Source organism: Silurus meridionalis, chromosome 3, assembly GCF_014805685.1.
Source record: "Silurus meridionalis isolate SWU-2019-XX chromosome 3, ASM1480568v1, whole genome shotgun sequence".
In the NCBI taxonomy this organism is placed as follows: Eukaryota; Metazoa; Chordata; class Actinopteri; order Siluriformes; family Siluridae; genus Silurus; species Silurus meridionalis.
In genome coordinates, this window is record NC_060886.1 from 10,465,396 (window position 1) to 10,492,278 (window position 26,883).

At 38.9% G+C, this 26,883-nt stretch overlaps 1 protein-coding gene across 14 annotated transcripts in view; it reads right to left on the reverse strand.

Annotated features, from left to right (window-relative positions):
- Positions 1–467: 467 nt before the first annotated feature.
- pikfyve (phosphoinositide kinase, FYVE finger containing) overlaps positions 468–26,883 on the reverse strand; it is a 32,974-nt gene continuing 6,558 nt past the window's right edge. For 4 of the 14 annotated variants that reach the window (XM_046845949.1, XM_046845947.1, XM_046845943.1 and 1 more), the window contains 41 exons: positions 26,522–26,680; positions 22,795–22,904; positions 20,361–20,532; positions 18,918–19,125; positions 18,570–18,596; positions 18,300–18,389; positions 17,843–17,978; positions 17,604–17,761; positions 15,859–15,970; positions 15,624–15,771; positions 15,303–15,521; positions 14,858–14,920; positions 14,637–14,766; positions 14,294–14,474; positions 14,100–14,174; positions 13,900–14,007; positions 13,663–13,803; positions 13,292–13,421; positions 11,874–13,114; positions 11,684–11,784; positions 11,518–11,589; positions 11,250–11,421; positions 10,973–11,151; positions 9,239–9,352; positions 9,033–9,141; positions 8,747–8,901; positions 7,924–8,020; positions 7,684–7,744; positions 7,472–7,606; positions 6,419–6,539; positions 6,242–6,280; positions 5,980–6,075; positions 5,808–5,891; positions 5,604–5,698; positions 5,466–5,525; positions 4,193–4,369; positions 3,831–3,934; positions 3,449–3,577; positions 2,972–3,233; positions 2,815–2,889; positions 468–941 (listed from right to left, as the gene is read on the reverse strand). In XM_046845949.1, the coding sequence (XP_046701905.1) occupies positions 826–941; positions 2,815–2,889; positions 2,972–3,233; positions 3,449–3,577; positions 3,831–3,934; positions 4,193–4,369; positions 5,466–5,525; positions 5,604–5,698; positions 5,808–5,891; positions 5,980–6,075; positions 6,242–6,280; positions 6,419–6,539; positions 7,472–7,606; positions 7,684–7,744; positions 7,924–8,020; positions 8,747–8,901; positions 9,033–9,141; positions 9,239–9,352; positions 10,973–11,151; positions 11,250–11,421; positions 11,518–11,589; positions 11,684–11,784; positions 11,874–13,114; positions 13,292–13,421; positions 13,663–13,803; positions 13,900–14,007; positions 14,100–14,174; positions 14,294–14,474; positions 14,637–14,766; positions 14,858–14,920; positions 15,303–15,521; positions 15,624–15,771; positions 15,859–15,970; positions 17,604–17,761; positions 17,843–17,978; positions 18,300–18,389; positions 18,570–18,596; positions 18,918–19,125; positions 20,361–20,532; positions 22,795–22,904; positions 26,522–26,680 (6,161 nt within the window). In that variant the 3' untranslated portion in view covers positions 468–825. The remainder of the gene's footprint in view (positions 942–2,814; positions 2,890–2,971; positions 3,234–3,448; positions 3,578–3,830; positions 3,935–4,192; positions 4,370–5,465; positions 5,526–5,603; positions 5,699–5,807; positions 5,892–5,979; positions 6,076–6,241; positions 6,281–6,418; positions 6,540–7,471; positions 7,607–7,683; positions 7,745–7,923; positions 8,021–8,746; positions 8,902–9,032; positions 9,142–9,238; positions 9,353–10,972; positions 11,152–11,249; positions 11,422–11,517; positions 11,590–11,683; positions 11,785–11,873; positions 13,115–13,291; positions 13,422–13,662; positions 13,804–13,899; positions 14,008–14,099; positions 14,175–14,293; positions 14,475–14,636; positions 14,767–14,857; positions 14,921–15,302; positions 15,522–15,623; positions 15,772–15,858; positions 15,971–17,603; positions 17,762–17,842; positions 17,979–18,299; positions 18,390–18,569; positions 18,597–18,917; positions 19,126–20,360; positions 20,533–22,794; positions 22,905–26,521; positions 26,681–26,883) is intronic. The other 10 variants (XM_046845952.1, XM_046845948.1, XM_046845953.1 and 7 more) reach the window with 6 other exon arrangements.

A 26,883-nucleotide genomic window follows, 5' to 3' on the forward strand; every position in this document is an offset into this window, starting at 1 on the left:
TCTCCACAACCACACACTTAAATCTAGTGGCACCTTTTCCCCAGAAGAGTTGAGGTTAACAGCAAATGGGGACTAAATGTGGAATAGGATGTTCAAAAAGCACCTACAAACCTCACGGGCAGGTGTCCACAGACTTTTGTCCATAGAGTGTAAGCACAGGCCGGTTAGGAGTACGATAATGTGCATCAGATGCAGCAGCTTTGAATGCTGAATGCTGCTAATTCTATCAAAACACGTTTTCATCACCATCAGTTAAATAATACCAGGTCAGGAACGGACCATCTCCATTGATGTTTTGGGGGTAAAAGGAATAAATATACCTCCAAAATATACTAAGAAACTATATCTTTTTAAAGTTAACATGTTGACTTTGATCTTTCTTTTGAATATTTAAATTCAAACATAAACATAAATATATCTCTGCTTGTAAAATATTATTAAAATAAAGTGTAAGTATATAAAAGTTGTTGTGTTTATATTCTTTAATTACATTATCTCTGTACATTTATGAAAGTTTTACATTATCCATAGGTTTTAATAGATATTAATATACAAAGACATTAACAGCATTACAGGATAGGAGCTTGGTAATTGGTTTCAGTGCGACAGTCCTTGCGGGCCGCTTTTGAAACTCGGTGACCTTTTCTTTATTTCCAGCAAACTGAAATAAGTATTCAGTCATCCTGTGCACATGTATTCAGATGGAAGTCTCCATTCTAACCTACTTTCTAAAGTTCTCCATGTGCCTCCTGCCGTTCACCCAGGTAGAACTAGAAAAGGATTCCAGTCAGTGTGGATTGTCTACTGTAGCATCTAGTGCAGTTTTCAGCAATTCACGCCCAGGCCGGTCCAGTGGTCAGGAACCATAAGGAAGTACTTGTCCATGGCTTCACAGAAGCGGGCCCGATACAGTTCCGGGGAAACAACTGTGGGCATTTTTCCTGTGGGGTAGTAATGAAACACCACAGTAAATGTTAAGAATAGATACAGAGGTTTTTATACAATACGAAAGATAGGTGAGATTGAGACGGTTTGGACATGTGCAAAAGAGAGGGACAAGAGGTATATCGGTAAGAGAATGCTGAGGATGAAGCCACCAGAAAGGAGGAAAAAAGAGGAAGACCAAGAAAGAGGTCTATGAATGTGGTGAAGGAAGACATGCAGGTAGTTGGTTTGAGAGAGGCAGATGTAGAGGACAGAGGGTTATAGCAAGAATGATCCACTGTAGCAACCCCTAATGGAAGCAGCCAAAAGAAGATGATCTTTTGACAATATATACTGCATATAATAATAATAATAATAATAATAATAATAATAATATTAAAAAATGGAAAGATAATGCACTCATCATTACAAGATAATTCTTTATATTTATACTTTATATTATACACACTGATCAGGTATAACATTATGATCACCTGCCTAATATTGTGTTGGTCCCTTTTTTGCTGCTAAATCAGTTCTGACCCATCGAACATTAACATTAACCTCTTCAGCAATTAAAGCTACAAAAGCTCTTCTGTTGGATCGGACCACACAGTCCAGCCTTTGCTCCCCATGTGCATTAATGAGCCTCGGCTGCCCATGACCATGTCGCCGGTTCACCACTGTTCCTTCCTTGGAGCACTTTTGATAGATACTGACCACTGCAGACCAGGAACATCTCACAAGAACTGCAGTTTTGGAGATGCTCTGACTCAGTTGTCTAGCCTTCACAATTTGGATCTTGTCAAACTCACTCAAATCCTTACGCTTGCCCATTTTTCCTGCTTCTAACATCAACTTCTAGCACAAAATGTTCACTTGCTGCCGAATATATCACACCCACTAACAGGTGCCATGATGAAGAGATAATCAGAGTTTTTTACTCACCGGTCATTTACATTTAAATTTTATGATATTCGGCAAATGCCCTTATCCAGAGCGACTTAAACTGATCTTATTCATACATCTAAACTACTGGGTTAAGGGCTTTGCAAAGGAGCCCAGGAGTGGCAGCTTGGTGTGGCTGGGTTTTGAACTCACGACCTTCAGATCCAAAGTCAATGCCTTAACCACTAAACTATCACCTGCCCTGTTATAATTCCATAATGTTATGCCTGGTCGGTGTAATTACTTCATAATTCTTTATGAAAGTCTAATTGATTTTGTTTATTTAAAAAAAAACAACCCAAAAAACAAAAACATACCAAAATAAACCAAAAAGCTCCCAGCATAAAAATTAAAACTTGTCCATGTTATGATGGGTGGAAATGCTAAAATTCTTGAAATATCTGTACAGAGACATTTGGACATAGTGCATAGTGGTGGTCATATAAGTGAAGACGCAATAACTGCTCGTGACAATACTGCACAAACTTATATCCAGGCTGCAACAGTATTATCTGAACAACCCGAAAGAAAAAAAAAAGAAAAGAAATTGCCGGACTGGAATTTTCACAGGGGAAATATAGAAGAAAAAAAAATACCACAGAGAAGGACAAAACAAAAAAAACAACAAAAAAATGGCTTTCTAATATAAAACTAATGCCACTTAGTCAAGAAACATACATACAAGCTTTGCTGATAAATATAATTCAGGGATATTCAAAAAGAATGAACCGATTTCATTATGCAATATTTTAATAAGGAAAAGTAATACAAAACTCCAGCCAAGTCACAAGTATTATACTCACAATCAAATTTTATGTAAATGACTGATTATAAATAAACTCATTCCATGACGATGCTTGAGAACTGAAGCATGGTGTCATGATATCGGTTCGAAATTTTTGAAAAGCCCTGTATATACTAAGCAGCTCATAGAACTCTGACCTTGGCCGCCAAGAATTCCCGTAGACTTGACCACCATCTCGAGCTTTTTATCCCATGTGAATGTCCGGATGTAATCTAAAAAACAGAACGGGACATGGCAGGTATGAGCGTACATGATGAGCTTCTTAAGTTATGGTGTGTCACTCTGATGACGTACCTATGATCCCTACGACGAGCTGGTCAGAGGTGTCGTCACGGCCCACCAGCAGCGAGTAGTCGATGATGAGGTGGCTGGACAGGAAGTAGGCATCGCTGTGGATGGCTGCACGCAGAATAGCCTTGCAGTGCGATCGGATGTAGAGGGGATTATCGTGTACCAGCTTAAGCAGGTTCTCGTCCAGCAGCACCACCTCGCAGCTCTCCTTACCTTGGTCCGTCTTCACGTTTCGGTTCCTCAGAGAGCCTTTTAGGTCAAACACCTAGAAAAGTAGAAATGACAGCAATCTAGAGTCTTTAAAACATTATTTATTATTATTATAAGGTTTAAGCAACAACAATCATAATCAACTTCCACTGTATATGTATTTATTGTGCGTCAACACATTACAATATAACAACAACCCCAATTATGTGTCATTCTGGAGCCAAGCACTTAATCTGCGTACCGGCAGAAACACTCCATGGCCTCACGTACCTGCGCCATTTTGCGTCCATAAAAGAGATTCTCCATTACGAGCAGGTCTAGCTTCTTCTCCGTGTTGTTCTGGGAGTTCTTGTAGCCGATACGGTAAACTCCCAGAATCTTTGCAAGTGCTGTAGGCCGCTGAGAACAGGAAGTGGAAAAAGGGAAGAGGAAATAAGTATCTATTTTTAAGTAACAACAACACTGCAGAGAAACAGAGCTCATTTTAAAGTAAATATATGATTAAAATTGTAGTTTGTTTAAAAAAAAACAAAAAAAACACCCGCAATATTATTTGCCCTTTATAAACTACAGTAGTCTCATAAGATAGTGGTGCAGGGAACCATTTAGATAGTAGCCTTCAAATTTTTTATTGAATTTGAAGCTTGGCTACCTTCTGCTGAACCGCACCAGTGATGTAAGTGAAGTAGTGTGGGGCAAAATCGAGGAAGGACTGTACTTCCAGCCTGGGCATCTGCTTCAAAATAAACCGGTCGTCTGAGGAAAGAAGAAAATAAAATGTGAATTTTCCCAGTATTCCCCAGATAGACCAAGATAAAGTCGTCACCCAATGTGTCTAAGAACCCTGTTTTAGATTACATTTATTTTAGGCATCTGATTTATATTACAAACGATAAAACTGTAGCAACTCAGTGTCATCATCATATTAATCTTTTCGCAATCAGCCAATGAGAAGCTGAAGCCTTCAGCAATCCTTAGACAACTCGCAGCTCATTTTACATTTCTGAGATTCACCTTCAGTGGCATAGAAGACCGCTCCCGATTTGCCTCCTTGAGCCTGCCAGTTGACGCAGTGAGAGAGCGAGCGGACAAAATCTTCATCAGTGCTCTCCATCACCTCCTCTCTCATCTTATGGAACTCCTCGGCATAGTAGATGCGACAGTAGAACTTTGCGCTGGCGTCTGAGAACTCTGTAGAGAGATCAGTTACAGAGTTACAGAGGTCATAATCTGATATGATTCGAAAGGAAAAAAATCCAATAAGGAGAATCTTCGGGACAATGGGTCACAATGTAGACAACATAGAACAATTTCAGGTTTTCAATTCAATTTTTTTATTGTAAACAGTCTGTTCCTTATGAGGTCAAATCTGCAGGTAAAAGTTGGTAATTGTAATGAAAGCACAAATTACTATTTATTATAGTAACTACAGCTATTTATTTACATGAATATTCTCCCCCAATTAATAGGAAATGTGCTTATTGTTAAAGTTGTTCCAGTTGGCCTTTGTTAAATACTCTAAACAGATTGCGAGCATGTAAAATAAACTTGATTATCAAGTTAAGAGCTCAGTGAGATATGCAGGCCAGAGGAAACTAAAAAAGAGGTCAAAGTTGAATGTTAATATACTGTAAATATTTAACTGCATCAAATAATGTGATGGCACTGATGCCAAAGCTGTAGATGACAAAAAGTAATATATAAAATACCACCTAATAATCAGTAAGATTTGGCCTGTAGGACAAATACAGATGTGTATTAACATTAAAAAATATACCTTCATATGATCAAAGTTGAAAAGTACCGATTCCACAATAACCCCCCCAACACACACACACACACACAGACACACAGACACACAGACTTCCTTTATGGCAACCATAAAGGGAACTGAGTTCCTCCTAAATCCTATAATTAAATGACAAATTTGCCAGAAATGAATGAAAGACCATGTTTTGAGAAGCTAAATAAAGCAAAAAATAAAAAATAAGTAAATTGTATAAAATGGTGACAAAAACTGATCAAATTTAATATAAGATCAAATCCAGTTATGTATAACAGCAATCACGATGAAGCTAGTTAACTATAAGCTATGGTTGCTAAGCGACAAGATTTCAAATAGACAGAATGATGATCATGTCATTGTTTTATTGGCTTAAAACCCAATGTGCATCGTATCACAGTCGCGTGTGCTTATAATACAGCCGCTTCTGCCGCTTCTCAGTGGACCAGTCTGAAAATATCCATTTCAGAACATCTTTTAAATCTTTGTTTAATTAATACTTACGCAGTTCAATGTGTGGATTCGCCGTCTGCTTCTTTTGTTTGTCACCACCCTCGAGCTCCTCTGTAAAGCAAAGAAAAAATGAAGTTCTAAATGACGATGCTTCAAAGTGACTGAAAAAGTTGTGTTGCATGTACTCACTGAGTGGGTCCGTGTCTGCGCTGCTGCGGCCAAGCTGAGAGCTGCTGCCTTCAGTGAGCTTGGCAGGGCTGTTTTTTATCTTGTTTTCCCCAGAACTACGTATACCAGAGAAAAATGGATCGTTGCAGAATTAGTCCTCTACTATACGCAGCAACAATCCAACAGTATCATGAAAATTAAAGTTTCATATACATGTATACAAACCTGTTGGCCTGAGAAATCTCCTCTCCAGTAGATTTCAGTGAAGACTTTGAAAGATCTTCAAGAGCAGTTTTGTATTCTTTACAGCTTAAAGGAAAATCATGTAATTAACGCTTAAAGAACGAACCGTAACCATCAACGAGGGACAATTGTACCGGATAAACAGATGGATTACCTCAGAGCGAAGGCAATGATGGAGCTCGGTTCTCTCTCACACACAGCGATGGGGACACGCTCATGATCGTACATGAGGTAGTGTTTATCTGGGTCACTAATGCAAAGACATCAATATACGTAATTACAGAATTTAATAAAAATATACAGGTGAGGAATAAAACACTAGAACTTCATCCTGGTTATGTAACAGAACATCAGGCAGTGTTTATAGTTTAAGTGTTTTATACAACAGCAATTTTTTGAATGACATCATACTGTACTTGTATTTAAAGGTGTGAAGCATCAAGTTCCTGTGATCACTATAAAAGTGATAAGAAGTGCAGAAATATAAACCTTACAGTTTAGTGCTACTCTCCGACTTTCTGACCAATCAGAATCAAGTATTCAACAGGGATGTGGAATATACAATAGAAAACGAAAAATGTTTAGATACTTACAAAGGTAAAGGGATAGGACTATAACTGTTTCCTGGCAACAGGTTAGCCAGAATGGTTTTCATGGTGGTCTTCTCCTTCACCTGACTGTCATTGGAGCCTTGCAGGTGGCTATCAAACACCTCTGAGAAACATAAAGCAAACTAATGTTATGGACTGTTTCATTCTATAATAAATGTCCAACAGTATGTATTTAGAGGATACGATGGAGGTGTTTTAAAAAGAGTAATTGTTCAAATTAAGTCGTGTGAAATGTGGGGAGGAATTTATATATAAAATATGCATGTGGTGAGGAATCTATATGTATATGCATATTGCAATATACGCATTAAAAAGGAATAAACGGAAAAATGACAAAATAATTGTACAATTTTTTCGATTACCATATAATTAAAATAGAAAAGGAATGAAACGATCATGTCCACACTAAAAGCTAATTTTTCTCTCAGTTTTGGCCTTCCCTCAAACACTGAGACAACGATGACCATTTTTTATTCATTGCTGCGACGTTCCAAAGAGCTGGAAAGTAAATAAAAGTCAGGAGGAAAATGACGGATGTTGAAACGTGTGTTTGCTCATGCGCAGTGTAGAGACGGAAGTGTTTTCGAACGCTCATTGTTTCAGTGTGGATGTTCAACTCTTGGGAAAGGCTAAAAAAAAATAATAATAATGAAGAAAAGTGTTGACGTGGAGCGCTTTTAGATGAAAATGTTTTCAAATGTATCCAGATTATTGTAGATGTAGCCTTAGAATTACAATATGCACCACATGTGAATTATAAAATATATGTAACCGTGCGTTAAGTATATCTATTGATAAGTGCGTGTTTAATTGCTTAGATAAATGTAAATTTAATCTGAATTTCTTCTGCACACTATTTCACCAATTCCACTTACATTTCACACAGGCATGATATTTTCTTCAAACTGTTGCTGAATCAGTCATGACTCATTTCTTAGACTATTATTATTATTATCAGTTTGCATGGGTTTTATATATGTAAGCATTTTTTTATATCAGTTCTTGGGACCATGTCTGTAGTTGCACATGTGTTACCTCCTTCAGAGTCCTGATCATGGAAGGATGGCCCAGATGTGGGGATATCTAAGCTCTGCTCTGCTGGCGATGGCAGAGGAAAGGATAAGGATCCTGTGTTTAAGGGCAGGGTGCTGAGGTGACGATCCTCTAACGCTGAAAAATAGAGCTCTGTTATCTGTATATTCAAAATATGCTGAGATATTTTACATGCTATCAGCTAATGAACTTACCTTTCTCACCATTCTGTACAACAGGAGAGGGGTTGCGGGGAGACGACTCCAAGACACTTGTCTGTCAATCAAAAACCAGGACATTATGGTATGTAATGTTTAACAACAATCTCTTTGGACATCAAGTGTTTATATTAATTTATAGCAGGATAAAATATTACAGATTAAATGGCATGACAGGCACTTTTCAGGTCTGTAGAAACACAAAACTAAGCTACTTGGGATATTAAGGATATTCACCTTGCTCTCGTCGTTGGTGGCCTGTCTGTGTCTGCCGGGGCTGGGGGGAACAGACAAACGCTTCCTGCCCTTCTCCAATTGGAACAGGTCCTGCAGTCTGACACACATCCAGGGTTATGTCATTTATTAAAACAATTATATTCCAACAATGCAAACACCTAAATCTAACAATAATAAATAACATTTTTGCTTTTGTTTAAAATAACAGCAGTTTAGTGTTAGTTGGTCCTGACAGAGTTAAAAATCTGCTCTTTTGTGACCTCGCTTGTAAACTCAGCGTACACTTTATTGGGGACAACTGCACACCTGCATATTCATACAGTTAAGTAGCAGCAGTGCAGTGCAGTCATGACTTTCGGCTAGAAAGTCCAATGCCTCAACCACTAAGCTTTCTCGTCTCCTCATGTTCTTGACTAACAGAACTGGAACCTGATGTGATCTTCCGCTGTAGCACCACATTCAATCCAAGGCTTGTGTGCGCATACCGACATGCTTTACTGCTTTACACAGTTGTAAAGAGTGATAGTTCTTTGGGTTTTAGTTATAAGTAACAGATTGTCAATAACTCAATGATTATTCTTTTTTGCACCAATCTTTTGAGAATGTTGCATTTAAAAATCCCAGGAGTTCTATGTAAACATTACCAGAACCTATATCAGATTGATTTTTGTACTGCCACATGATTGACTGAATAGATAACTGAATGACTATGAAGACATGCAGGTGTTCCTAATAAAGTAGTTATTATTTATATTAATATATTATATTATTATTATTATGTGCAGTGATATAACTGAAGGTTATAATAATCAGGGTTAATTACTTGCTGTTCCAACATTGCAGTGTTTCACACAAGCTCTGCTTCTTCATCACCACAGACTCGAGAATGGCCTGCAGCTGTTGTGGCGTGTCTAAAGCCGAAGCCTGCAAACGCCCTTGGAGCTTCTCCATCCAGCTGCGCAGCTCACCTTCCTCCATCTAATAGCAGAAACAGAACCACAAAAACATTAACATTCCATTTGGCAGGCTCACAAAGCTGAAATAAATTTAGACCATCACAACTTAAAACTATTAGAAAACAAATAGCATTGTCAGTGTCGCAAACCTACATCCTTCTGTGCGAACAAGTCCTCCATTTTCTCCTCACGAGTTTTGCTGAACGTGTCTGTTTTAAGAGACGTGAGACGGTCATCTATTGCAGCATACACTTGGGTCACCCTGTTTGATAGAGGGAATCAAACCGGTCCGTTTAAAAAGAGATGAGACTGAAGTGGAAAATGGTTACAGTGTAGAATGTAAAGTAAGTGAATTTTACTTTAGTGCAAAATCTTTGAGGTCCTGTTGCAGAATGTTCTTACTGGGGCCCTGGTTCCTGATAATGATCTTAGGAGCAGGCAGGCAGATCTCCAATAGTCTTACTGGGATGTAGCTATAGAAAAGAAGCAGCAAAAAATTTATTTATAATTTAAATAAATAAAGCTGGTGTTAACACCAAAATGTAAAATGTCAATAAAAACAAAAAACTTGCAAGACTTATGAACCCATATTTTATTCATAATAGAACTTATGATAAAATATCAACCTGACAAAATTAACAACACTCTACACATCTGGGTACTGAAGAGATCAGCTGAGTTTTGGGAGGGAAAAATTGTCCCATATGTGTCTGATACCGGATTCTAGCTGCTCCACTGTCCTGGGTTTCTTTTGTCTTTTGGTTATGCCCATAATGTTTTGAAATGGTGAAAGGTCTTGACTACAGACAGGCCAGCACCTAGACTCTTATACTACAAGGCCATGCTGTTGTAATAGATATAGTATGTGGTTTAGCATTGTCTTACTGAAATATACAAAGCATTCCCTACAAAAGACATTGCCTGGATACAAGCATATGTTGCTATAAGGACTATACAAACATACCAGCATTGATAGTGCTGTTCCAGATGTGAAAATTGCCCATTCCATAAGCACTACTAACAATGGACGATCCCTTTCCTCTTTAGTCTAGAGGACAGGTGGCTATGGTTTCCAAAAAGAATTTCAAATGTTTATTAGTCTGACCACAGAACAGTTTCCCACTTTGCCTCAGTCAATTTTTAATGAGCTTTGGCCCAAAGAAGATAGAAGCATTTCTGAATCATGTTTAAATATGGTTTCTTGTCTGGCATCATAGAGCTTAAAAGATGCATTTGTGGATGGTTTGGCAAACTGTGTTCACAGACAATGATTTCCTGCGCATAAATCCTCCGCATCCAATATAGATTTTTGCCCTTGTTCCTTCTGCACAAAGATTATCTTTTGATATTATGTACTGTAGATGATAAGATATTCAGGGTCCCTGGTGGTCTAGTGGTTAGGATGCGGCGCTCTCACCGCTGCGGCGAGGGTTCGATCCCCGGTCAGGGAACCAACCCCAGCCATTCTTAGCGCCGGTCCCAAGCCCGGATAAATGAGGAGGGCTACGTTAGGAAGGGCATCCAGCGTAAAAACATGTGCCAAATCAAACATGCGGATGATCCACTGTGGCGACCCCTGACGGGAGAAGCCGAAAGAAAGATGATAAGATATTCAAGGTCTTTGCAATTCTAAGTGAAGGAACATTATTCGGAAATTGTTCCACAATTTGTAGAAACAGTTTTTACAGATTGGTAAACCTCTGCCTATCTTAAATTCTGAGAACTTTACCTCTCTATGATGCTCTTTATATACCCAATCATGTAACTGACCCATGACCAATTTACCTTTGGTTAGAATAATGATACTTCAGCTGTTTGTTTTTAATTAACACTTACTTTTACAGTTATTTGTTGCCCCTGTCCCAACTTTTTGAGACACATTGTGGTCATCGAATTCCAAATAATATATTATTTTTATTTATTTATTTTTAATTTTTTTTTACTTAGAATGCTACATTTGCTCAGTTTAAACATTGGGTATGTTTTCTATTTTCTGTTGTGAATAAAATACGGGTTTCTTTGCATTCTTTTTTTTAATTTACAATTTACATGGCGTCCAACTGGGAATTGGGGTTTTCCAACTTAGAATTCACCTGAAAGAGGCCACCATCTGGTTGTAGGAGAAGTACTGGTGATAGTCTTTGTGGATGGAGTGTCCGCATGGCTCGGCGTTGGCACGGCGAGTGTACTGGTGGCCATAGAAACGCAGCTCCAGATATTTCGCAAAGGACATGGACCAAGAATCATCAGACATTGGGACAACTGGAGTAACCTGTCACCATGGAAGAGCAAACACCATAAGGACACCAAATATCCAATTGAATCTTTACATAAGGAGTAATGTGTCAACGACACACTTCAGCCAAATACCTGTTTGCAGATCCTGCACCAGGAGTAGTTAAGGATAGTGTGTTGGTATCCGGGTACAGGTGAATCGAGCTCTTTAAGAACAATCTGGACACAACCATTGCCATGCACAAAGCGGCGAATGTGGTGTACCATGGGAGTTTCACAATACATGCTTGGGCATTGGTAGGACTGCCTGCATTGCAAAGGCAAACACAAGCCATAATATTATTAAGCTTTAAGAAATCACATCTAGTTAATTCGTAAATTTGGCATTTGAAATAGTTAATACCTGAAACAGTATCTTTCCAGAAATACTCCAAGAGTCAAGTCATTCTTCCCATAAAATTCCATGGTCACGATCCTAAAATAAATATAAATAATAAATGCTACATTAATCTGACGATTCTGCCTAATCTGTGCGAGATTTAAAATAAAGAATGATGAGCAGGGTTTACCAAGGGCTCACGCAGTGATTAGGGGCATTGTTGGACTGTGTCGAGGAGCTGCTGAACAACACGCACAGCCGTTGGTGGTTTATTGGATTCAGGCAGTCGAGCTGAATTGGAGGAAAATAGTACAAACACCTCTAATTACAAGTGTTTAGACACATTTCGCATTATAAATGCCACATGGTGACCGATTTACCTTGGTAGCCCAAGCCATTTCACTCTGCCCTGGCCCTTTCTCCTCCTCACTGTCTGCCTTGACTGGTGCCTTGGCATTTGGAGCATGCGAGGGATGAGCAAATGGGTCTGAGTCTCGCTGGATTCGTCCTCCTTGAGCACGATAGTCCGCCAGCATGCGGGCCAGATCCTGACTGCTGCTCAACTGCTGGGTCATGCGGGTAGTAGTGAGCTTATGGGAGGGCAACATTTGGACTGGGCGAAATTGTGGACCGAACCCATTGCTCAAAGAATTGCTAGATGCGTTCGAGTCCTTAAGTAGGAGCCTCTTGCGCCGGCTGTCAGTATCCTTTAGGTCCTTGTTCAGCAGCAGCGAGAAGTAGACCTGCTCAGGGAAATAGTCACGGCTCGGGCAGCGCAGGCCAGTTTTGGTTAACAGGAAGGGTTCACGAAAAGTCATGAAAGGCGAGATGCACAGGATAACATCCTTTAACTCCTGCCTAAAGCTGGCTGAAATGGACTTAAGCCGGTCGTCTGCTGAAGTCACCTGCTCAGCCACAAACAGGCCACTGTCATCCTGCAGCGGGTCTCTAAATAGCTGTGTTGGAGCAAGTGGCGTCTCTGAACTGGTGCTGTCCCCTCGTACGAGGGTGTCCTCATCCTCTTTATGTCTCAGTGCCTCGACTGATTGTTTCACCTCCTCCTCTCCGATTTCCTCCATAGATGAAAGATAAGGAGGAGACATATACAAGGGCTGGTGTGACTGACTGGACAAGGGAGTGGAAGTCTTAATCTCATCCCCTTCTATTACAATTGTAGATATGGGCGAGTCATTTCTGCTTATTTTAGGACTTTCTCCGTCCTTCAGTGAGGATTCAGATGCAGAATGCTGCCTACTGTGGCCTTTTATTATCTGCTGAAGCCCTGGCTCGAAGTCAAAGTCGCCTTCCGAGTTGAGTTCTGCATGATCCTCCTTTGTTTCAGCTTGGTTTCCCTGGCTCTCCCTGTCCACCTCCTTCTCCACTTCTTCAGCTGCACTTTCCAGGAGGCAGTGGAATGACGAGCTCTTAGACAGGCTTGGAGGCATTGCAAACTCATCCATTAGGAAGGAAATTTCTAACTGTGAGTGATAAGCTACACACACCATCACCATAATGATCTCCTTAACTCGGGCGAGCTCATACTCTGAGGCACCACGGAGCTTGATAGTGCAGCCAAGGTGAGGAGGACATCCATCAAAGAACATTAGTGTCTTCAGTTCATCTGGAAAAAAATTATTGGTGAAATAACAGGATCGTAAAAAATCTAAGCAAACTAAATCAATAGTTTTTTTTGAGTATGGAATGAAATGGACAATGAAATATATAATATACTTTAAAGGCATTTTTAAGTAAAGAAAATTGTGAAATGTGAATAAAAAAGTTACAATACACTACTTACTATTAGTGTTTAATTGGAAGGAGTGAAGATAGAATTTGTGGCAAGTTCCCAAGCGAGGTTTGGTCAAAAGCTGATCCATGGACATGACCAAATCTCCCTGAGTCATTCGACTCACTCGATCTAGTACTTGCTACAAAAACATAGAACTGACATTAGCAAATAAATGACTACAATGCAATATCATCAATGTCAAGTCAAGGCTTTGTGGTGAAGCTTTCTGTGGGAAAGTTATCCACACACACACACACACACACACACACACACACACACACACACACACACACACACACACACGACTATATTCTGTTGAGTTTAAATGTAAGTGTGAGTGTGTGTTAGTGTTTCATTGGTGGCTGTGGAATTAAACTGACAGGTTTGACGTTGATGACTAAGGTGATGCCGTGCTCAAGCAGCATATCCTGAGCGATGCGTGACACTGTCTTCTCTACCAGCACCAGGTTAGGACGCACATCCACTATCCGTTGCACATAGTTCTTCAGAAACTCTCGTTCCTACAGGTGATATTAGTTATGCTTTGTCAGTATTTGACTTTTAGTATCGCAGTACAATATTCGACTCATAGACGACACATCAGAACAGACAAATACCTGAAGCACAATTGGATCAATGCAGGTGAACTTTGTCTCTTCTCTGTAAAGATACTCAATGGAACACTTAAGCAGAAGGATCTTAGGGTTCTTGATGTAAGGGTTCATCTGGAAAACGAGACAACCTACGTTCAGTCATGTTAAAAAAACAAACAAAAAAAAACAAATACGTAAAATCCACGTATAAAATGCACACCCACCTTTTTGTGAGCAATGTTTTTTGTGCAAACAAAGCCGTTCACCAGGACGGAGTCGAACTTCTTTCCTCCTGGGATCTGAAAAAGAACAAATGCTCTTTTCCTCATCTAAGACCATAACATAAAAGAGATTCGCTCTTTTTTTTCATAAATGACCTGCTCAGATAAAAAATTGCGATTAGAATGTCAGCTCCAACCTTTTTAATGTGGACCAGCTGGCGAATGTCCATGTCATCGTCGCAGCTCCGAACATCTGGACGCACCGTTTGCACTATCTGTCGTACCACGGGAACGATGATGTCTCGCCAGGAGAGAGAAAGCGACTCGCTGTAGAGCAGCTGCTGCAGCAGGGCCATCATGTGGTTATGGTTGGCTGACCTGAAATGATGTATTAACCAAAAAAATCCTCTAAGTAATGAAGAATGTGTGGAAACCAAAATAGAACAAGAGGCTTTTTAAGTATCTAAAGTATCTTGGAAGCATTTCCCTTGACATATAGGCATTAAAAAGGTATTAGTCTGTGTGATTTTAATGCCTCACAGAAGTCTCTCCATAGCTTTCTTCTCGCCATTCTCCTCCCTCAGTTGGTCTAGGGAGCTGTGGTGCCAACCCAGTGGGGTGAATAGCATTTCTTTAGCCTTCTCTTCTACACGACGATTAAACAGAGACTCTGCCAATAAAAAAAAGGGTGGGGAAAAAACAATTAGATATAATAAGTAAATAAATAATCATTTAAATATGGACTCGGGGTGGGGACATACCTTTAATAAAGGCATCACTGATGGATAAGTGCTGACCACCGTCTTCTGTTACCAGGACCTCAGCTGCATGAGAAGCACAGAAAGAATGAGACTGAAACAATGCCAGAATAAGACCAATTAATTCTCTACGGTTGCTGTGAGTCAGTCAGTATCATGGCAGATATTTTTGAGGAACTGGTCAGTATAATTAAGGGAAGGACTGCAGGAGTCAGAGTATGTCATGCTTCTGAATATTGTAGGATGCAGTGTTTTAGGGGTTTTCATTTCAGAATTTTTGAGAGGTTATTATGCAATTAGTGTTGCAAAAGACTTATTTCACATCAGGGAATTTTTTTTTAGAAGGGGGAATGAACATGTGGGATGTCATGCCTCGGTCCAACAGGGTATTGAGTTAGTGGTGCTAAACGGGTTAATGCAGATGGTATGTCTCTAAGCCTCTCCTCACTTGGTGTGTGGAAGTCAGAGTCAGGGGCGAATGGGTCAGAGCGTGCCATACTTTTCTGTTCGGCTGGGTCAGGAGGCACGTGAGGGTACTTGGCCTGCTTCTTAATGCGGAAGTTGACGTTGTCCTGCTCCACGTTCAGGTTAATGGAAGCGGCCGAATCACTGTCCACTGCTGAATGAAAACTGCTGACCGATGTTCTTTTGCTGGGGCTTGCTGAGCCTGAACAACAAAAAAGTTAAGAAAAAAAAAAGATTTGGATAAGCACTTAAATATGCGATTTAAAAAAAAAAAAAAAAAAAAAAACGGTCCTATTCCTCTTACTTGTTGCTATTAAGTCATTTTCGTCAGCTAGCTGCTCTGTGTCACTGTCGTCAAACTTGATGTCTTTAAACCACGATGGCTCCGAGTGTCCTTCTAGAGAGGTCACACTGTCCGTATCTGGGGATGGAGTCTCTGAAAACTCTGTGCTCTACAAAAAAAAAAGAAGAAGAAAACTTTAGTATAGAACAATAGGAAACTAGTGACATCCGCACAGTTTTAATAAAATAAATCTCACCTGAAGTGGGCGATACAGTGCGTACTCATCACGGAAAATCTGATCGTGATGAGTAACACACTCAAGCCAGCGCCCGTCAACCAGAGCCTGACCAATAGCTATAGCCTGAGCTCTGTTTTGGGGGGACAAGGAATATGTTTAAGAAGGTTTAAAGTATATGGTAGAAATATAAATTGTTCATGACTAACATTTTCTAGGATCAGACTAATTTGAATATACAGTACAACTAATGCCAGAAAGCTTTATTTCTTCACTCAGAAGGACCTCTGCCATTAAACAAAGCAAAAGAATATCTCCAAAACACAAAAAGAATACATATCGCTAGCCTGTGGCAAAAACGATGACAGAAAGTGGCAGCGATTTCGTGCAGGCAAAGAAACAAAAATGTGAGAAAAATGTATAAATCTTCCCCGACACTGCGCTCAAAGCTTGCGGCAGAGACTAAACAAACGTGCGATCCGCCACTTAATATGCCCGTGAGCAGTGTTGGGCAACGTTACTTTTAAAAGTAATGCATTACAATATTGAGTTACTCCCCAAAATAGTAACTAATTACGTTACTTAGTTACTTTTTATGGAAAGTAATGCGTTATATTACTTTTGCGTTTCTTTTGCGTTACTTGTATCTCTTTCACGCCTTACAGGTGTAACAGGTGTAATATATCTAATTGCCATTAAGAAATAAGTTATATTAAGGCAAAAGACATGTCTGGGGTGCACACCGGTGATGTGAAGGGAGAACATACCTTTCGCTGTCATCTCATAAAACATCGTGCAATACCGTAAATATGACCTCGTCCACATCATTCTCTGCTTCATCATCAGCTTGAAACATTCTGAACGCTTTTACAAAGTTTGCGCTATTATCAGTGACCGTGGCAGTTTATCTTCCCACAAAGAGCAAATGAGCTGTGAATTTGCTCTCTATCTCCACTGTGATGGCATCGTACATGTGTCTCCCACAGAGAACTTTTATTCTGAGCAGTCAATAGAGCTGCAGTGGTGGAAAGTCGGCAAACGTTTTCTATATTTCTGTCTCCATTTCCATATATGCAACATTGCATAATGTTGCATATATTCAACATTATACACACACACACACACACACACACACACACACACACACACACACACACACATCTGTAGTGCTGTGCTTTGCATGCAGATGTTTTTTTTTTTTGAAGTGGTATTTTTTGCAGTTGACAAGAGCTTTTCACCAACACATAATCTACACTTAACCATTATTCCTTTCTCCTTTTCCTCGACTATTTTAAAATAATAAGAATACTTCCATCACAGTAATGTAATGCTCTGGTTTGCCATCTCCGCTTCTGACCAGCTTCTGTTCCCGCGGCTCGCACGTATGAGTGCGCGATTCTACGTGACTACGTTCATTTTAATTCAGTATTGATTTTTTTATGCAAAATAATTTAACTGAAAAGTAACTTGCATTACTTTTAAAAAAAAGTAACTCAGATATTAATGTGTAAATTGATAAAGTAACGTGCTACTTTACTCGTTACTCCAGAAAAGTAATATTATTACGTAACGCACGTTACTTGTAACGCATTACCACCAACACTGCTCGTATTCGATACGCATGTGCACCCGAAAGCCGTGAACCTGAATTGTTTGAATACGTGTACCATTACACCCCTAGCAAATACGCTGTATTTAATGTTGGGGAAACTGCTTGTTCCAGAATATTTTGTCATGTCAATGGTTGTGTATTCTAATATACTTACCTAGTAGAAATGGTGCCATTTCGCAAGAGCCAGTTTACTAGATCTTTACCCACAATGCAATTGGGGTAAGTACGCAGCCAATATCGGTGGTCCTGGAACTCCATCCCGGTATTGCTGTGACAGATTTTCTTCCATAAGTCTTTTAACTGAGACGAATCCTGCGAACGAAGTGAAAACGACATAGGTTAACAAAAACGGCGCAGGACAACACTACATAGCTGTGTTAGTGTGATGTGTACCAAGAGGATCTTGCGCTCCTCTTCGCTGTGGTCAGGTTTGGACACTGCTCGTGTGCTCTGAGGGCTTACAGAACTGTCGTATGATGGAACCATCGAGCCTGAACGATCCAGCGACAAGTTGGTCACACTGGCTGATCTACAGAGAGCAAGCAGGCAAAAATTGACCTTTCAGAAGCTCTACAGACTCTGTAACTGGGAGCTGTATGGCAAAAATTATCAATCCTAATACACATGCTAGATTTATATCGGTTTGAGATTAAGCAAAAGGAAGAAATTATACAAGCTGTCCAGTCAGTCATTTGTCAGCAATAAGACGAAATAGTGAGCAATAAGATCTAAATGAGTGAAAGGAATGAATATTATCTACTATTGACACATGCAAAGTTACATAACAACATAAACACACACACACACACACACACACACACACACACACAGCACGCACATGTACACTAACCTCTTTCGTGCTGGTGATTTGCCCAGATCTTCTTGAACTGCTGACAATCTAGAGTTAAGCCCACTATTCTGAGACTCTGGATGAATCAAACTGTATCAAACACACGCACACACACAGAAAACTAAATGATTAAGACGTCGGCTAAATCAATGCCTGCTACTACAGAGATTTGGTTAGTAAACCACATGCATGACAAATGTTGCATTCGCTACATCTAGAACAAAGGAAGCCTCAAAATGTCAACTAAAGGTGCAAACACCAGAGACTCACTTCTTCCTCATCCCAATGGGAGTTTTTCTATGCATGAAGAGAAAGGAGAAAAGACGTGCTTTGAAGAAAAGGTTGGGTGAATATGAGCAAAAAATAAATGAAGTAAAATGAAAAATAAAGTAACTGACTGCTTAGCAATGAGAACAAGTGGTACAAAAGCCCTCTTTCACACACACAACCCAAATTTAACTGCATTTAACCACTTCTGCTTTTCAGATAGTAAAATAAACAGAAGCAGAGATGAAAGTCAGGTGGGTGACAGACCATGAGAAATATTCCCTGAATAAGAAATAATATGGTAATAAGTTAAAAAAAAGGAATAGAAGTCTTATGCAGCCCTGTTTTTACCTTTGCCAGGCGAGGTCCTCCTCAAGAAAAATATTGCGGCTAGCTTTGCGTCCGCCGACGGGTGTGCGAGGCTCTGTGGGCTCCAGCACACACACAGAGCACGGAGAGTCCGACAGCGCAGTCAGATCCTCCCCAATACACGCTGAGTCAGCGGAGTGCGCGTAGCTCAGCGCAATCTTACGACAGTATGTGCATGCTCGCAAATCACCTACATCAAATATACAGAGAGAGAGAGAGAGAGAGAGAGAGAGAGAGAGAGAGAGACCAGGTTTGAAACTATTTAACAAATGTGTGATTATAAGCACTCTAGTGCAAAAGAACATTCTTGTGAATATGAGTTTCATGTTTGATATTTAAAGAGCTACTAATGCAGAGCATTAAAAACAAAAACAAACAAACAAAAAAAAACACAGCCTCCATGTACATTCATTTTTATTAAACCCAATCCGAATACAATTTCTGTTCAACTATATAAATATTACCCTTTATTCACTTTTAAATTTCAGAATTTTCTGTAAAATGCAAAAACCATTAAAACCGTTCCTAAGATATAAAAAGAAATTAAACAATTTAACAATAAAAAAAAACAACAACAATCAATCACAGAAAACAACACCTATTTGCCCCGATGCTTCGTTTAGTCCATTTAACTACACATGAATCGCCGTTTCCCCACGGACTATTATCACTGATGCACCGACCGCTAAACTCTGGATCGCTCTGGACAGGAAACAAAGAAGACACTGCAAATTGAAAAATGGAAGAACGGAGAGAAAATAGCGAGAGGCGAGGAGAAGATTCAGGCCAATGAAAACGACAGAAAGTTTCCAAAGTTTAGGATCATTTCAAACTAAAACATGAAGAAAACACCGTACAGTGCGTTTACTTTTTATAAAGTAATTTAAAATAGAATTCTTATTTATAAATCTGTGTTTGCATTTTGATGTAACAAGACAATTAACTACACTAAATGGGTTTAGTTTACACGGATTGCAATTTCAGCAATAAAAATGTGAATTTTTCTAAAATAGAAACTAATTAAAATTTTAAGAGGCCCGTCTTATTTTCTGTTGTATATTTAGTATTTCTCTTTAATAAAGAAAATGTACTCTTATCCGATTATTTGTTTAATTGATGGAATAATCGGTAGAATACTCTAAAATAATTGATAGCTGCAGCCCTAAATTTTACAGATAATTTGCAAAAGTCAATTCCTGGTAGGATGGTAGGATGGTTTCATACTTCTTAGAAACCATCTAGTCAGTAACAACAGGTGACATGTGGCTGCTGGCATACCCAAGATACCAGCTCCTCAGATCCGGGTATACAAGTGTACTACCCTGTTAGTGCGATTTCTATAACATAATATGCCAAGTAATAAAAGCGTGAATGTGAACGTGTGATACTGAGTGCACCGAGGTGCGCGTGAAATTTCTAACTTACCCGTGTAACCCATGAATTTTCCAGGAATCTCCTGGTTGCAGCAGCGGCTGCAGAATATCTGGCCACACAGACGGCAGTGGTGGCGTCGGCGGAATGTAGTGAACTTCTCGTTGCAGTCGTAGCACTCTTTACATTGGCTGTCTGGCATCCAATACTGCTTCAGATCGCTGTCCTGTTGGCAGCAGTTCACACAGAATTAAAAGAGAATATAGATTTATACTCACTGAGCACTTTATCCAATTAGCAAATTGTGCGGCAGCAGTGCAACTCAAAATCGTAAAGATACGGCCCAGCAGCTCACGTTCATCAGGTGTGGCCATGGTGATCAGTTTTGACTGCGGCACGATTGTTGGTGCCAGCTGGATTGATCATTTCTATAATTACTGACTTGGAATTTTCATATCCAACAGTTTCTACTGATTGGCAAATGGGTTCGAGCTGACACAGGGTTTCTGCAAGTCAAATTTAAGACTTTTTAAGATCTTTTTTGGACCATTAAGAATGAAATTTAAGACCTATATTGCGACATCAAAAACACACACAAATACGTTGTTAGCAACTGGCTTTAACAAAGCCCTCAATTATTTTTTTCCAAAGAAAGTATCGCTAAACTTGCACTTCCCTATAGCTGAAAAATAAAATCAGTTTTTCGTCTGTGGTACAATCCGAGAGATATTCGCTCCAATAACAGCAAGCTGATTGGCTGTTGCATGTTGTCTCATTTGTAATCTTAACACAGCAAATTATATTTTGACTAGTGAAAGAAAGAACTACAACAGCATTAGAGGTAGTGTTACATGGACATCGGTAAAAAAATTAATAACTACTAAAAAAAAAATAATTAAGACCCAGAAGAGTGAATTTAAGTCTTTTTAAGACCCTGTGGAAACCCTGTGACAGAAAGGCTACAGTAACTAAGATATCCATTCTGTACAAATGTGGTGGTAAGCAGAAAAACATCTCAAAATGTGCAACATGCCAGCACTGGGGCTGGAAGCGGTAAAAATAAAAAGCAGCAGATCTCATCAGGTTCTACTTCGATCAGCCAAGAACAGAAAGCTGAGTCCGCAGTGAGCACATGCTAGACATCTGATGACTGGGGAAAAAAATATGCCCAAATTCCTTGGTGTTCATCTGGTGGAGAACTTCACCTGGTCACTCAACACCAGGTCCATCACCAAGAAAGTCCAGCAGCGCCTCTACTTTCTGAGAAGGCTGAGGAAAGCCCATCTCCCTCCCCCCATTCTAACAATGTTCTACAGAGGGATCATCGAGAGTATCCTGAGCAGCTGCTTCACTGCGAGGGCAGCAGAGAAGATTCTCAGAGTCCCTCTCACCTCCATTACGGACATTGACATCCGCAAAGCCAACAGCATTGTGGACGACCCCACACACCCCTCACACACAATCTTCACTCTCCTACCATCCAGACTGTATAACAGTTTCTTCCCTAAAGCCATCTCCTCAATACACAGAACTGAACTGTACAAGAAAAAACTCACACACACTCACTGAACTGTGTGTTACTGAACTGTTACAACCTGAACTCAACACACACTCAATACTCATTTCACTTTACTTCGTACACATCCATTTCTTCAGCACCACCCATTTTATATTAATCATATTATACTGTTTACATGCTGTTTTGCACCTCTTGCCATTTTTGTACAACATTGTGTTTATGTTTACAAGTACACTCTTGTTTATAGTTTTCTCTTTTGCACATTGTACTGTATTATACAGTAGGTTTACTAGTCTGTCTTTGTCTTGCACTGTTTGCACTGGGTTGCACATGATGCGCTTTATGTGGTGAGGACACTTACTTTAGTCCTTAGCTCTGTGTCCTGTTATGTAGCTCTATATTGTGTGATGCAGCTCTATATTGTTTTAGGAAGCACCAGCGTTCTGGAGGAATGTTGTCTCATTTCACAGCGTCAACTATATATAGTTGGAATGACAATAAAAGTTTCTCAACCAAGTCGTCTCAAACTGGTTTCATGAACATCACAATGATTTCAGTGTTCTTCAGTGGCCTTTACAGTCATCGGATCAGAATCCAGTAGAACACCTAATGTGATGTGGTAGAATGGGAGGTTCACTGCATGAAAGTGAAGCTAAAAAACTGCAGGAATTACGAGAAGATGGACCATAATCTAAAAGGAATGTCTGAAATATTTTTTGGAATCCATGAATCCAAAAAACCTGATTTGAGAACAGAAGGAGGCCAAGTTTAGTGTTATTGTAGTCTTTCTTATAAAGTGCTCAGTGTATATATATATATATATATATATATATGTAGTTTATATACGAGTGTATGTAGTTTTTCTTATTGTGTATGTTACTTTGCTGTTCCTAATCATATTTTCCATCAAATCTCAATCTTACTGACAAGCATACTTGTTTCTAAATGCTAAAACCCACATATCCATACCTGACTCTTTCCCTCCATGATCTCTTTTAGCCTCTTTAGGGCAGTGCGAAGTTGAACTGCAGTTCGAGGGTCATGAGTCCCAAGAGGAGCCTCTGACTTTCGCCGTCCATCTGGAAACAGAAAGAAAGAATGAGTGACATGCAAAAGGTGGAAAAAAACATCAGTGAGCATGCATTTCAGGCAATATTCACACCGCTCATGCTAATTGTCATTTGTCTCATTCACCTCTTTCAAAAAAATGGTCACATACCAACTCATGGTCTGATGAAAGTCCTGAAGTAAAAAAATAATGACAGCTATTGTGAATTGTGTTTTGTGATCACAGGAAATCATCAACCGTGTTAAAAATGAAAGCAGATCAAAACTGCAGATATCGGGAAAGAGTTATAGTGCAGACGCTCAAAACGTGTTCAACCAACAACAGCTAGATGGTCATTAAAGGAAACACAAGCCTAATTATGTGTGACATGCTGTAGAACAGGGGTCTTCAACTTGTGGACCAGATGCAGTCCCAAAGTGAGTACTTTGGGGGGGGAAATACACTAACAAAGCGGATAAATGTGAACGTGTTTGTCTTCTGCAAATCCTTTATTGCAGTTTATCCAATCACATGCATTTATGTAGACTGTTGAAGCTCAGGGTATTTAGAACAGCTACATCAACACCAGAGATATAAGTTCTAAAAGAAAAATTTAATAAATTCTAAGATTCAGCATTTTTATTATCTCTCTGGTTCAGTGAACAGTTGATTCACAGGAGTAAAGAATCCACAAAGCAAACAAAATGTTTAAAGAGAAATGGCCGAGAAGTATGTTGACACTTTGCCTGCAACCAATTCAAAACAGATGTGTCTTATGAGAATAGTCTCAAGCAGTAATGTGAAGAGCAGATATGAAAAAAATATTAAATCACTACACATCATTTACAGCCATAAGCTATTTACTGAACTGATCATTAATAGGCATGTGAGTTGAATATCTGGTTCGATGTACTGTGAAATTCTTTTTTTTTTTTAACTGGACCTTAACAAATTGTAGCTGAACACCCCTGATATAGAAGGTTAAGTTCCAAACCACACACACACACACACACACACACACACACACACACACACACACACACACACGTTTTAATAATAATAAAAAAAAATTAAACAGTTGCATTCAGACATCAAATCATTTTAGAACCCCAGCACACAATCACACATTTTCATTCCTTTAAATAAAAATCTCACCTTCCCACTCCACTGTGAACAGAAGAGAAGATGAACAATTTTATATTTAGGCCTGATCTTCACTTGAAAAACAAAATACAGGCCCTAATCCTGACTAGAGTGCCTCTGTGTAGCATGCATACTTGCTAGAAAGCTTCTAATGCCAGTCAGAAACAGATAAATCACTGTACTGACTACCAAGTACAAGATTGAAGTGAAAATTCTGCATATACAGTAGAGTGAAAAGCTTAACACCACGTTAAAAATCCTGATTGTTTATTTTTGTATTTTAAACAGTAAATTGTTTAATATCTTAAATTTTTATATTAAAGTTTGAAGCCAAGGGACCCTATACGAAGTGTGATATTAACTATGTTAACTGAACAAAACGTCAGATTTTCCCCACAAAAAAAATCTCTTCTATTGAAGCATCTTTGATATGCCAAAATTCCAATTAATGTCAAACTTTGCACTCAGGATGTCAAAAATTCCTTGTAATAATTAGTTTAAACAATTTCTAGTATTGGATCACTACAGGATTCTGAAAAATATTCTTTCAAATAAATATTATTTTAGTACAAAAACGCATAATATAAGCATTTTTATTTAGTGCTCTTAGACTTTTGGACCCCATTTTTAATATCAAATATTTAAATAATACTCACATTTGGCTTCATTGGTGCAATACCAGACATTATTATATAACCCAGGTAGTTTTTCAATTGACACTTTACTGCCATCTACCGGGCAGGAACGGTAGTGTAACTCCCATCGTTACTTGTATACTGTAATTCAGTGATGGACAGTAACGAAGTAACTGTAATTTGTCTACCACTGCTATAATTCTGAGGATATATGTTATAAATAATGTTTGATTACACGCTTACTAATATAGTTAGTAAATAAACTAAATGTCATCACAACATGCGCCAGGCAAAACGGTAAACAGCATTTTCATTGCAGCACGAGTGAACACTTTAACCATATTGCAAGGAAGCCAGTAGCAAGTGGGTGCCATCTTCTTTGGGAGATTTCGTAGCTCTAAATTAACACACGGTCATATTAGCTGAGTTACAGCATCTCTGTGACACATTCCTTTTGTATGGTGCAGTTTCACAATAAAATCTAACAGTCTGAAAATCCTCTATGCTATATGTCTCCAAACCATGTTGAGTTTAGGCGTAGCCACAATGTGCTACTATGACTAAAGAAAAGCAGGCACAGAAAGACATTTAACAGAGAAATCTAGAAATTCTTGAAATGTTCAAAACAAGCATTGATAATAAAATGTATACATTTAAGACTGAATTCTTGTCCAAAATACTGATCTGAGAGATGAGCTGTATAGATAATAATAATAAATCCTGAGCTGAGATTGTATAAAAAGTGTTATATAGGTGTTTGGTCATATTTTATAACCTCTTAATTCAATTTAAGAAAGCTGAAACTACTTCTGCCCTTTACTGAAAGTCATGATACATTTAAAAAAAAAGTCATGATACATTTTTAAAAAATAGGCTGCGATGCCTATTTTTTTGGATTCTTCCAAGAAGAAGCTTGGCAAACTTGAAACATCATTATGTCATATAACTTTATTAGATATGAGCCGTTTTCTGTTTGTATTTAAAATCATTATCATGTATTTTTAACTTTAGCAGAGAAGTATATGACAGACTTTTTGTATTAAAATATTACAAGCCTAAAGAGCTTTAAAAAAACTAACAAAAAAACCACCAAAAAATAAATAAATAAATAACTTCATTGCATGTGACAAAAATCTTTGTTGGAGAAATGGATTTCGAGCCTTTGAAATGTAGCACAAGGAGCAAAAAAGTCAAAGTTCATAATGTCATAAGCGTTACCAAACTTCACGATACATAGATGTGGTTATTTTCTCAATACATAAATTATATAAGGTTTTTTGAGTGATTGCTTTATTTGAAAGATTTTCTTTGTGTGTAGTCTGATGTATAGTTAGCTTTGAGCGGTTTCGGTTCTTTACAGCATTCTTCTCTTCTGTGTCTTTTATATTTACAATGATCCATAAGAAAGAAATCTGGGTTCTTTGTATTTTTTAATGGTACTCAAACATTGCAAAACTTGCCTTGACACTGCACTAATATATAACTTTTAACAGTGATTTTAATCTAAATTTATACACCTCAATGTATTAGAACCTGAGTTATTGGTGTTTCTGATACAGTTGAACTCCTACTGTAGTAGTCTCTCACTTTATCTATAAGTGTCCCAGCTTTCCATGGAAAAATACCATTTTATTGCCATTACAAGTGGAAGACGAGCAATAAATCAGATAAGGCAGTAAGTCAGGTCACATTAGACACGAGTCAAACAGACTAAATATCCAGGTATTACTTCACTTCTGCTACAGTACATCCCGCTAAAATACCACTTTGCTTCACTAAAGCGTTATACTGCAACACAATTACTTAGTAATTGTATGACATGAGCACCATTAGGCCTAATTCCCTGTGGATTAACAGTGGCATGATTTACCTGAGGCTGTAGAGGTTCTCCTGACCAATTCAGAGTGTTTCCTGTGGGTCCCAGAGCTGTGTGTGGACAGTGAGGAAGAGGCCCAGCTCCGGCGCTCGCCCTGTGGTGATGGTGCAGCAGACTCTGGTTTATCAGCTGCTGAAGGAGGCCGAACATCCTCTGTGTGCACACCAGTAAAAAAGCAAGAAGACTGAAATTCAGCCCTGGCCAAAGCTACACATCACTAATGATGGGATGGTTTGCTGTTAGCTGTTTCAGTGGAATACTCCCACCCACCCACCAACCGGTGCCAATCTGCTTTTTCCCTGAATTGTGATGGTTTGTTATTGTTTTTCATTCCTTTCTGTGCTTATATTTTTTTT